This window comes from Ixodes scapularis, unplaced genomic scaffold (genome assembly GCF_016920785.2).
Source record: "Ixodes scapularis isolate PalLabHiFi unplaced genomic scaffold, ASM1692078v2 PGA_scaffold12__126_contigs__length_90152505, whole genome shotgun sequence".
Classification (NCBI taxonomy): Eukaryota; Metazoa; Arthropoda; class Arachnida; order Ixodida; family Ixodidae; genus Ixodes; species Ixodes scapularis.
In genome coordinates this window covers 44,503,460-44,516,073 of record NW_024609838.1, presented here as the reverse complement: position 1 = coordinate 44,516,073, position 12,614 = coordinate 44,503,460, and the positions used below count along the sequence as shown (strand labels likewise).

Below are 12,614 nucleotides of genomic sequence, written 5' to 3'. Positions count from 1 at the left end.
ATGTTACAAATATTCGGAAATCTATCGAGATCTGTCAACGCACGAACCGGTCGCGGTCGCGGTCGCCCTAAACAAAAGTCACTTGGTCGGCTCCATTCGGGGTAAGATATTTTAGTCGCGGATATTATATATACATTTACGATAGATTTTGATAGCACACCTTTCCACCCAACGATACAGCTTCTTCAAACGTGCCGTTGTAGAGGCATTGAAGAAGCGTTCGAAACGAAGCGCACCTTCGAACAAGCGCGCGCTCCATTTCCCAGGCAGTTCGGAACGCTTCGTTCTTCCCTGCTACTTGCTTTAGGAGATCTCGAAAAGACGACGTAAGAGCACCGGAGCGACATGACGCCTACTTACGCAGTGAAATCAGCGGGCTGAAGTACGGTCGGCGCACGGTGCTTGATCTTCCCGGTCAGCTTCCATCTCGAACAATCGTCAAGGGGAAAAGCGAAACTCTACAGGCGATCCACGTGCTGACACAAGCAACCGATGAGTTCGGAACTTCGGATGGTTGTGAAGACAAGGCCTACCCATGACGTCATCGTTGGTTGGCCTCCAATCCTCTCAAGCCGCTCAAGCCAACGTTGGCTCAAGCGGCAAACGCACTCGACGAGAGCCGCCGCAGAGCCGCAAAGCGGCAGACGCATCCGTCTTGGCATTGCCGCACGCGTGCTAGCGTCGCGCGTCGCGGCGCCGCGCAAGATGCGCTAGCGACGATGCTGGCGCAAGGTGGCGGCGCGCTGCATTTGGTCACTCTGGGCCTATTTATTTTGACAGTTTTGGGACGAAATGGGGGAGGGAGTAGAGAAGGCTCCGGCTATTCGACCAAAGTTCACGTTCACCGCCGTCGGCATATCGTATGACGATGTGCTTACGACGGCAAAGGGCACAAAAATAAAGAGTCCGATTTTGTTTGGCACTGTGTGGAGTCAAATAGACTCAAGTGACGCGGAGGCGTGGGCACGAACGGCACGAACCATGCTGCATGAAGGGCGATTCAAGTACAGGGTGTCACAAAAGAAAATTTACAAGATATTTGTTACCGCAAAAATAAACTAGGCATCGCCGAACGCTCATTCTCCCCCCAAAAGTAGAGCTAGAGGTCACAACCAGATCTGCCAAAGTTTCAGCCCGATCCGATAACTTCATCAAAAGTTATAAGTGATTTTCTGAAAATTTCAATGGGAAAATGGCGCCTATTTTTGCCCATTTTCGGATTCTGGTGCCATAGAGCCCCATGTGTTTGAAAACTCCGTCGGCCGCCATTTTCCTATTGAAACTTTCAGAAAATCACTCGTAACTTTTGATATGTTAACGGATCGGGCTGAAACTTTGGCATCTGGTTGTGACCTCTGGCTCTACCTTTGGGCGGAGAATGAGCGTTCGGCGATGCCTAGTTTATTTTTGCGGTGAAAAAAACCGTGTAAATTTTATTTTGTGACACCCTGTAGATTCAAATTGATGGGGTGATACCAGCTGTGGACGGTGTGAACCAGGTATGAATTCCTAAGTATCCAAAAAGGGGAAACTAGTGAAGTCAGGGAAGTGTCTTCATATTATGGGTGACTTGCCTTTCTGCGGCGCCGCGGTTTTTCTGAGATAGAATATCAGTATCAAATTAGTGGTAGTTTCAGTTTCGGCAGTGTGCACGTTCTTTTTTCTGCTACTTGTGAAGCTAAGTACATTGTCCTAAAATACTGGAAAAGAAACTGTCGAGCATCACCCCCTCACCTCTCTCACAGTGAGTTGCAGTGTTCAGAAACCAAAATTTAACTCTTCTTTTTAAAATTCTGCTAGTCAAAATGCTTTTTGTCATACAAAGTGCAGCTCAATAGACTACGTACATTCATAAATCCATCGCGCATGTTACATTCTGGGAACCTGTGGGCCAGGAGTGGAGCGTGTAGATTTTGCTTCCCACCGATTTTCACAATGCATATGTGGCATTGTGCCGAGATCGGGGGCGGACGCAGGTATTTCTTGAGGGGGCGGGGGGAGGGGTCAGGTGTTGGTCAGCATATCATGTTTAAGACCACCCCCCCCCCCTTTCCACACCCTAAATTTTTACAGATGCAGAATTCAAGAGGGGGGGGGGGGGGGGGGTCAGAACATCTGGACCCCCCCCTCTGAATCCGACCCTGGCCGTGATAATGCCGGTTCGAGTTACGGAATAGTCTATGCGGAACACAAGTTTGTCTGCTTCTTTCACAGGAGTTGCAACAATGTTAGAATGTTGAGCTTTTACTGGCCGACTGGAAAAAATAGTGGGTAGACCTCAAGGCATCTAGCATTAATATCTACCCACTTTGCCTTCAATTGAAGCCAATCAGAACTCTGCATTGTTCTAATGTCACCGCAACTCTCGCGTAAGAAAAGAAGCAGACAACTTGCTCTCCATATTGTTCAGTGTTAACAGAGCTGCCAAATTTTTGAAGAGAAAAATAACTACCATACACAAGTTTGAGCATATGCTGACAGACCAGGGAACACAAAAAGTGTTGTGAACAAGATGAGCACATGCTATGTGTGACGTCACGACTGACATCACACGTCGTTATGGCATCACGCGACGTCACTATCGCGGTATGCCACAGCCCATCATTACTGTCCTTGGCGACAGGTTTCTCATAAAATCTGGCTGATCAACAGACCGATACCACCAGCCAGTTTAGTTATGCCGCCGCTGCCGCAATGCATTGAGGGAACTTTAGTCTTTCTTCATGTGAGACAACCTCGCTGATGCACTGAGCGTGCAGAGCGCGAGACGGCACGAAGCGTCTCGAGAACTACCATCTGCCTTGTGAACTAAAGTTATGGCGGCGTCACGGATCTGCCCAACGCTTGGCGAGGTTGGTCTATTATGTAGCGTTAGCTGTGGAATTTCTAGCAATACGACAGGGTTAAAAAGTTATTCATATAGCATCACAAGTACCCAACCATGGAATTGTGTTGAAGCCTGCATTCAATGCAATCAGCAAATGTTTGACAAACAGGACAAGCAGTAAATCTGTAAATAACTAAAATGATTTAATTCCATAGGAGTACAAAAAATCCAAGGCACACGTCACAGCCAAACATAAAAATATCATAGAAATCTAAAACAATACTACTGCAAAATATAGTATGGCCACAAGTGCAAAAATACTTAAAATATCTAGGCACCTTGACAACTAGGTTAATAAAGTTTGAGCACAGAGAAAAGCTCCCATTAAAAGCCAACATCATCCACCGTGACGACAATAGGCTCGGTAAACAATGCTCCAGTGGACACCTGCACAGGCGGCATGAGCTGTTTTGGGTTGCAAGGCAATATGCGGACTTGAATATTTCAAGACGGCACGTTCAGATCTTTTGATTTATGACTTGGCACACTGTAGTATAAAGAGTGCAACCTCTAATGCACAGCATTACACTGGTGATATGTGCTATAGCTGATATGGCTTGAGTGACACTTCAAAAATTAATGCAGTATCATACGCTAAAAAAGGGGCGAATGGCACTTTGAAACCCAAAATGACTGCAAATGGTCTCCAAGGTAGTAAAAACAAGCATTACAGACTAATGTGATCTTTGCTGCAGGCACATAGCCAGGGGGGGTCCCATGGGGCCCAGGCCCCATGGGACCCTCCCTGGCTATGTGCCGCAAATAGCATATTTCTTCGTATATAGGTTAAAACTTTTAAGAAGCCACTTGCATTTGCTTTTAAAAACTATTTAAAGGTCACAAGTGGAGCTATAAAATTGTCTCAACAAGACTATTGCCACCAAAGAAATAAAAGAGATGCTTGGAGTATGCTGAGCTGCTAAAATAAAAAAGGCAAAAAGGGAGGATTGAAGCGGAAATAGCTTGAGCCAAAGCTCAGCACCTGTTCTGGCATGGCACCAGGAATGAATTGCAAACTCTGAAATAGTTTGAGGTTGAGTAACAATATGAAACTTGCGCATAAAGAAGAAAATAACTTTCCAGCCCACAATATACTCCCATCTGGGCGACAGCTAAACCTCCGACTCACGCAGTTTATTTTAAGCATAGAGATCTCTCATGATCTTCTTGTATATTGACTTGGCAAGGTTTGCCTCCCTTGTAAGGTAACATTTTAGGAACAGCTAGGGAATGACTTAGAAAGATCAAGGCACTTGCAAGGAATGTACACAAAGGCATATTGCTCCCCGGGTTGCTTTCTGAACCACAGGCTTTTGTAAAGAGCACTATTAAAAGATGAAACAGGTTAAGAATGCAGTAAAGGCTCTGCCTCATGCGCCTTCTACTGGGTTTTGGCGGCGCATGTGCCAAAGTGCCGTCGAAGACCGAAAGTTTGCGCTGCAGGCAGCGCATTTACTGCATTTTGAACTTGTCACCGAGTATAGAGTGCTGTAGTTCTTTAATGCCAACCTGACCACCGCAAAGCAAACAATGAAATAAGGCACTTAGAGAGTTTTCAAAAGGCAGCGTGATGGCTTTACCACAGCAAGGACGCCGAACAACGAGACCGATCGGCAAAAGGCTCACCCAACATAAAGGATGAACCACGGGCCTTTCAGAAAGAACACTAGAGCAAAGTGCCGCATTGCTCCGAAGCTAAACGTCACAAGACAAACACGAAGTAAGGCACTTTAAGAGTGGTCAAACGGTGGCACTATGGCTTTGTCACAACGAGGACACGCAGCGTGCCGAAAATATGATGGACCGAATACTAATCGGAGACCAATCGGCAAACAGCTTGCCGATCGCAACAGAGGCACTCTCAAGCCTGGAGATAAGGTGCGAGATCTTGTCTTTCCACAGCCTCGGCCAACCATGGCTGCAGAAGGACTTCTTCCAGATACCAGCGCTGCCAGTCGCGGCCAATGGCCGACACCAGAATATAGTAGCTGCCGTCCCGGTTGCTGTTGCCCCTGATGTGCACCTCTTGCACGCCAGACCAGCTGGCCAGCAGCTTCTGCACGTCTTCTACGCTGTAGCGCAGCATCTCCATGAATCCTTGTCTGGTGACCTGCGAGCAAGAGGTCCAGTACAGGGACACTGAACGTACCCAGAGTGCCGAAATCCAAAGCCTTCTTTCAAAGCTGCAGTAGAGTGCTGCAATCGGTGGCTTCGTGTCAATGACCCTGCGCAATCAAATCAGGGTGGACAAACCTGGGAGAGCCTGCTTACCACAGCGGAGGCTGGAGTTTGAGGTTCTCGAAAACAAAAGTTAAAAGATAGCCACTCCCTCAGTCTCATACGAAAAACAAACTAGAAGCTAATCGACCCTCAATGCTGCCCTCAAGTTCAATATCTTGCTCAAAGAACTCACCAGACTCATGAACTCAACACTAATGAAATCACCAGACTAATGAACCCACCAAACATCAACTCACTGAACTCATACTCAAGAAACTTATCAAACTTTAAACTCCCAAACTCATTGAACTTGCCAAACTCATTCTTCTCACCAAACCCCTTGAGCTTGTACCACTCATTGAGGTCAGCAAACTCGTCAACCTCACAACCCTCATTCATCAACCTCATACCCCTCACTCATGAGCTTTCGAGGCTCGCAAAGCCACTCACCCTAGCCTCATGTGAGAGAGAGAGAGGTGTGAGAGAGGTGAGCAAGCCTATTCATGATCGCGCTTCACCGAGGTATGACCAGCAGGAAAATAGGCCAGCATTGTCCTGTTGCAGACAAATTTATTTTTGACTATTCAATACACTAAGGGGTTCTCAAACTTTTTTGTCCCAGGGATTCCCAGCAAGCCTCAAAAAGTTCTAAAGGGACACTGACACCCCCCAAATTTTTTTAAAATTTTTTGCTAGGCGCTTCATTATGATGTCGGAGGACTACCCAATTAATATTTTGCAACAGAGTAGCGTATTTTTTTAATAAAGCCAAAAGACGCAACTGCTCGAAACCGAAACCCGACGGAGGTCGGAGAAGTGGAGAGAAGAGAGCGAGTGGCGGAAGTCACGTGGCTACACCCGACCGTGTTTTTTTTTTTTTTTTTCTCCTTCCCGGTAGCAGACGACATGCGACGTACGGGAACTGTTCGCCGTGGGATTCTTTTGCAGTTATGTATGTTCCGCTCGTTGTTCTGTACTCCAAGATGAGTTGTTTTGTATATTGAAGAGTTGGAGATGAGTAGTGAGTGCCCGTGGTGAATTTTGATCGGCTCCGAAAAGAATACACCCAAGATGTTGCGTGAAGAGCTGGCTCACATGTCCTGCGTCCGAAACAGAAGTGGCATTGTGCGACAGAGTTTCCGAAAGATCAACGGGATCGGGACCAATGGCTGGCTGCAATTCCTGTAGACCATTTACGGGCACCTCGGAAAGCGGACGCTACCTGATTTATATGCTCCTTGCATTTTGTGGAAAGTGATTACATTGAGTTCGCAGGTGTCAAAAAGGAAATCCCATACCATTTAATTGAGTGACGTGTCGTCCACAACATTTGTTTCTTATTTTTTTTTTTTGTTTCTTCAGTGATAATTGTAAAAAAAGAAGAAATGTAGACATAGAAAAACATATGAAAAAAAAAAAAAAAGTTTCACGGGGGATCGAACTCGATCCTACGGCATGTAAAGCGGACGTCTTTCCCACTAAGCTACTGGAGCATATCAAAACTAGGGGATCTCTTTCCTTAGTAACAATTCAGCCGATAAACTGTAGGTTGGAAAGTTTGCTACCGATCTTCCTTTAGCAAAAGCACTCCCGGCCCCCGGGTCGAAGTCGGGATGCACCCCGCATTGGCGACATTCTCACCTTGTAAAGAAATCGTACGCGTGCATATTCAACTCGAAGTAGACACGTCGTGCTTGACGTTTGCGCGAGCGATGTCTTCAGCCACGAGAAGGGAGCGACGGCTCGGCGACGTCTTCGTGCAAATCGGCTTGGTGGTCGGGCGTGTCGTACGGGATGAAGACCAATTCTTTTGATCAGTCCCAAATTTCTCTTTTAAAGGCAGACAAAATTCTCCGGTACCGCGAACGACAGTTCTGAAATAGAGGTCCCACGCCCGTCGTCCGCTGCCATCGCCGTCCCCGCGAGTCCCACGATACGCGAAGCGACGCACGCACAGAATGCTTCCGGTTGTTTGTGGAACATTTTTTTTTTTTTTTCAATCAACGTATCTACAGCTTTTTAGAAGCCACCAAAAATGGGTTTCATATTTTTTTCTATTTTTAATATTGAGTGTGTGTCTTCAGTGACCCACGACTTCGATTAAATTTGGTGGTCGCATCGATACCTTACAAAACGGCCCGTGACCGCGGAAAAGAGAGTGAGCGAGACTCGAACCGGCCAGTTCTTGATCGGCGGTTTTCGGGCGGAAAGAAACCGAATTTCGAGCCGCAAATTCTGTTCTGGGTAGTTGAGCTCTCATATGTCACGTACAACTAAAAACCTCGGCGAGCATAAATACCCTGTCAGTGTACCTTTAAGGAGCCTCCCCAGCTCTGCTTTGTTGCCAACTGATAATACTGGGCAATTAAAGGGCAACTCCGCTTCATTTTTGATATTTAGAAAACTACCGTATGTAGCCCTCTTCAGTATCATATAGGAAGACCCCATGTCAAATATTACGATCTAATTCCGTTTATATATTGAATAAACTGGCCAGCAAACCTTCAAGCGAGCCAAGTCGCCGAAATCTGCCAACTCTAGCGTGCGGCGCGAGGTGCAATCACCAGCGCAGTCAATGCCACGGAGATGGAGCGGCCAACGTTGAGCCACTACGTCAGAGGCATGCACACGTCATTCTCACGTTTTGTTTGTTTTTACTTCTCAGAGCGAAATTGAATGATGACGTCATGAGTTTCTCCTCCCGGTGTTGGCTGACCGGGCGTTCACGTGATCACCGTAACGCGGATGCGCCTGGGATGCGCTGCCCTGCGCGCTTATCGGTCTGTTTCTCCGCTCCTTTTCTCCTCTTTCGTCTTCTCCCCTTCCCCCTCGCCCCCGGGCCATCACCGTCCACGCCATGCAAACTAACCTGCCCGCGTCCAATAAAAAAAATAAAAAAAATAAAGACCTTGCTTGGTTTCTTGCTCCCTCCCGAACGTCACAAGACCACGTGGTTCGACGTGACGTGCCATGACTCTGACGACCCGAGACCAATGTTGCCTGACGCAACCGAAGTTTCGGTTTCGGTATCTGCTGATGTTTAAATTAGGATTACACAAATAATATTCCACATTTCGCGAATCCGAAGACGTAGAGTTGTTTAGTAGTGCTTTGTGAATGTGAATCACATGGAAGCCTAAATTTTTCGGAATTGAGCCTAGTTGCCCTTTAAGGCGTCTATATAGTGAACAAGAGTTAATTGCACTGACAGAATAAGACAAAATGGAGGGCTACAGACAATAAGAAGGCAGAGGGACAGACAGAATAAGGCAGAGACTATGTGCTCCAAAACGCACCTCGCGTTATATTTCAAATCGAGTTCAGCCACGAGGCGCGCAAGTCTGGAGAAAGCCATCCCCACTGATCTCTATTGTAGTAGGTTGGATCGCGGACCGCGTCCTCGGCAGCTGGGGCCGAGTGTCGCCACCGGTCGCCATTGATCAGGGGTGGAACTCATGAAATGCACTTGGGAGCAGCCACGGGAGCAGCTGAAACAGCTGTTGTGGAGCAGGTTGGGAGCAGCTAAAACTACGTTCTGGAGCAGGCTAGAAGCAGCTCAGATCAGTTTTCATTGCACTTCAGCCTGTGTCTTAGACAAGCACGGGAGCAATTTCAATCGTGCTTAGCAGCACAGATGAACATGAGTGGTTAGGGACCTAGGTAGATGGGATAACAGTGTAAAAGATGCAAAAACTTGAAACTTTGAGAGCCTTAATGAGAATTAAAAAGCAAGTACCCTATGTTTCTGAAGATAGCGTCCTTGATATCTTCCGAGTGGCTTCCAGCTGCTCAAAATGCAAACCAGCACTGCTTATCGCACAACCCACACGTGCTCGACATAGTAATTATATGTGCGAACCACGTGTCGTGCATAAGCAACGGAAGTGCAGTTGCACGGAGGAACAGGGCAACGAATTTCGAGTTTATCCTATTGTGCAACTCAATATTGAAGCAGCAGACTATGATTAACGAAGTTATCGTATTTGAAGCGATAAGCAGGAGCAAGGTTAATGTACGCCAAGTAGATCTACCACTCGCGTAAGAGCTGCTGGCCGGCAAGGTTTCAAATCGGACCGCGTTTCTGTTCTATTAAATCGCGATTTATCTTGCGAGAATGCGGTTCCAACATCTAATGATGAAGCACTAAAAGGAATATTTTTCTCATGTTTTCAACTGGCTGACGTCCGAATCCCAGGCCGCAGAGCCTCAGGCAATCTGACGCTTAACGACTCGACCTCACCTCAGCCGACTTGCTTAACCGCTTATGGTTGAAGAATAACAATTCAGTCGCAGGTGGTGTGGCGCTTAGAATCAGAGTTTTTTCGGGCACTTACGACTTGGGATACACAGGGAGAATATACAGAACAAAGGATTGCAAGGCCGACCAGGCTAAACGCGCTCATTGTTGCCAATTGAGTCAATAAAACCAAAACCAAGACAAAGTAAAGTTTTTTGGCTTATGTTTTGCTATTTGGCGCATAATGGCGCGAGGTATTGGCTGTGGCACAGTTTCTGCAACATGGTGCAGGATGGCGCAGACACATGCGTCTGGCGCAAAATGGCGCAAATGGCGCAGCCGTTCTACCCCCGATTGATTGAAACCAACCAATGAATGAGACTCCATGGGAAAAACGAGAAAAAGTGCCGTTTCCCCCGTTCCTAAGGTGTTGTCGGCAGTGAAACGTTTTGACTGCTTTTCGATAAGCCCGTCAAATAGCTTGCATACAAACATTAAAAGTGACAGCCCTCGCAGCTCTTATAAATAAATATTTTGTGGTCGAGAGTGACTCCACTGTAGTGCAGCTCAGTGAGGCAAGACTTACGTAGAGTTACCGCAGAGTCGGTGGCAGTTTTGTTGAGTTGGGTTTAGCAGACGACAAGCTCGAAGGCTTTGCTACGCAGAATTTGCTCACTCGCGGAAAGCCTCTGTCGAGATGGAATTTCTTCGTCATTCATCAACTTCTGGGCTACCCCGAGGACGGTCTCATAGACAGCAAGTTCCTTCGTTTACTCCACCACGAGAGCAAGCTTGCCAGCTCGGGTGTAGGCGCTCCGGTACGTTAGAATTTTTTAATCAGCGTTCGAACGTTTGACAAATACCGATTCGATCTCCAAACACCCGACATAAGGATCGCAGCACACCGTAAAATACTCGCCTGCGAGCACAGCGAACATGATTCAATATTCTTACTTTTATGCGTTTCTCCCATAGATTTGAGTGTATTGCCTGGTGTCGAGTGATGGCCGCCGGTGGCGACACCAACGGGCTCTCAATTCGCGATCGAGCCTACTACAATAGAGATCGGTGGCCATCCCTCCTGCTTAATGCAGGAGATCTGGTGGGAAAAGAAGTGGGGATGTGGAAGGGAATTTATTAGCTACTGGGCCACGTAAAGGGGCGAATAGAAAACATTAAAAAAAAAATTTTTTATTGCTTTTGTGTTTGTACAACGCGGGCATGCCACAGAAACTCGGCGCATGCGCCATGCGGGCACTGGCCAATCGGAGCCAAGCCAGGCCAAGTCAAGTCAACACAAGCCAAGCCAAGACCACCGACCGCGTTTCCGCAATCGTGCAACACGACGTGTTTGTTTATGCAGCGGGACCAGAACAAGAAGTGTGGTCGTGTATCGGGTTCAGCAGTATATTTTCTGCCTGCGCATTTTTTAGTTAACGCTCCAGAGTGCTCTGGTGTTTGTGTGTTGGTGCTTCTGCTTCCTGCCTTGCTTGGATTGTAGGCTGCCAAGGAGCTCACACGGAAGAAAATGGAACTACCAGACAAGTGGTGCCGTGCTGCTGCTTATCTGTGTAGTGGCCAAGTGGATTGTAATAGGACGGACCTGAGCAGTCAGGATGAGTGCAGTCAAAACATAAACTGATATTTCTTCTATTTCCATTGACCTTTCACTTCTGCTATGCCTCCGAGTGCGAGAAATTGATGCGGCCTCGGCTCGCGTTATAATAGTCTTTTATTTTTTGAGGGCATCAAAATTTTCCCTCGTGTTATATTCGTGGTTGCGTTATATTCGTGCAAATACAGTGTATACAGTATAGACCACTTACAACATAACCGCTTATAGTGCAGGACCGGGTATAACGCGGCTTTTTTAAACCACCGGTTCGCCTCCCAAAGAGCTCCATGTAATTATATACCACTTAAAATGCAGGTGCGCGAAGGGAAATACCGGTTATAGTGCGATTTCTGGAACAGCCCGCCGACCGCGCCGACCGACCGGCGCAGCGAGCACGCTTCCCTGTGCGACACTAGATAACGGCGCTAGTCGCAAGCGGCACTCGCGGGGCAAGGAGGTTGCTCGAAGGAGCGGGGAGAAGCGAAGAGAGAGGCTTCAGTTGCCATAGCGACAGAGGGACGCACGCACGTGTCGTTCACGCGCGTGCATGCCTCCGCTGCGTTTCTCCGCAACGACAGACCAATCGCAGGTTGAGGAAAAGTGTTCGCGCGCGTTGCTTTCCGGTCGCGGGCCGGCCGGCCAGCTGCTTCTATCCGCAAACATGGCATCGGTTTTGATCGTCGACGTAGGCGGCGTGGTGGAAGTTCATCGTTCCGCGTAAAAGCGCTATCCTTGACTGTGAATTTTCGTTATGTGTCGCTATGATAACCCAGCACGTACTAGAAGGGAAGATCCACCTACTCGTGCGGCGATGTTGTGGTGGCACTCTCAAGACAGCAGAAACGCCCGTGTCGTTGTGTTTGTTTACTTCGACTACAGTGGTGCTTTCTAAGCATTTGTGTTTTCGAACATCGCCCGGATTTCTTATTTGGAGCATTTCATGCCTGTGCTCAAGTTGAAGGTATTACTGGCGCGCACCGTATAAAGGATGCGAATTTTCACGCGTTTTCATCGCCGGAGAAAAGTGATTAGAGTTAGCAATCCTGAACGCTCGCGACGTCCGTCCGCAACCCGCGACGCCGTTAAAAGGCTGCGCCAGGCACAAGTCGCTCATTTTTTTCAAAATGTGTGACACACTTGAGAGAGAAGTGTACTAGTCATGTGAAATAAAGACTTTTCCTCAAACTAAGCTTTATTTTGCATCTAACATAAAATAAATTCTTTTACAAAGGTAAGTTGTCTGATGGCATGCATTTTGGCCTGAAAAATTGATGTTTTGGTTATAGCGCACTACCGCTTATAGTGCGGATTTTCGCGACTCCCCCGACATACGTTATATGCGGTCTACACTGTATATACATATTAGTGCGAAGGGTGCGGTTGCTTTTTCCACAACACAGTGATGTGATTGGCCTAAGCCATTTTGGAGCACCTTTTGGAGCAGCCAAAACAGTGTTTTGGAGCAGCAAAAGTGGCCTTTGGAGCAGCCAGAATAGTGTTTTGGAGCAGCAAAAGTGGCTTTTGGAGCAGCCAAAACAGTGTTTCGGAGCAGAAAAAGTGGCTTTTGGAGGAAATATTCTTACAAAAATAAAAATATTTGTTTTAAGTGCTGGACAAACGAAGGGCACTTTGTGCTGTGTTATGACGGAACTCGC

The 12,614-nt window shown here is 47.3% G+C and overlaps 2 protein-coding genes across 3 annotated transcripts in view; both read right to left on the bottom strand.

The window, feature by feature from the left end:
- Positions 1 to 634, bottom strand: part of LOC8034846 (probable RNA-dependent RNA polymerase SHL2) — a 48,565-nt gene extending 47,931 nt beyond the window's left edge. The window contains exon 1 of one of the 2 annotated variants that reach the window (XM_040217889.2): positions 361 to 634. The gene's annotated coding sequence lies outside the window, so the exon portion shown is untranslated. The remainder of the gene's footprint in view (positions 1 to 360) is intronic. The other variant, XM_040217890.3, reaches the window with a different exon arrangement.
- Positions 635 to 3,011: 2,377 nt separating this feature from the next.
- The window catches only part of LOC8034745 (probable RNA-dependent RNA polymerase SHL2), a 46,017-nt gene continuing 36,414 nt past the window's right edge, over positions 3,012 to 12,614 (bottom strand). Inside the window, exon 10 of the mRNA XM_029968705.4 lies at positions 3,012 to 4,997. Within this exon, the coding sequence (XP_029824565.2) occupies positions 4,749 to 4,997 (249 nt within the window). The 3' untranslated portion in view covers positions 3,012 to 4,748. The remainder of the gene's footprint in view (positions 4,998 to 12,614) is intronic.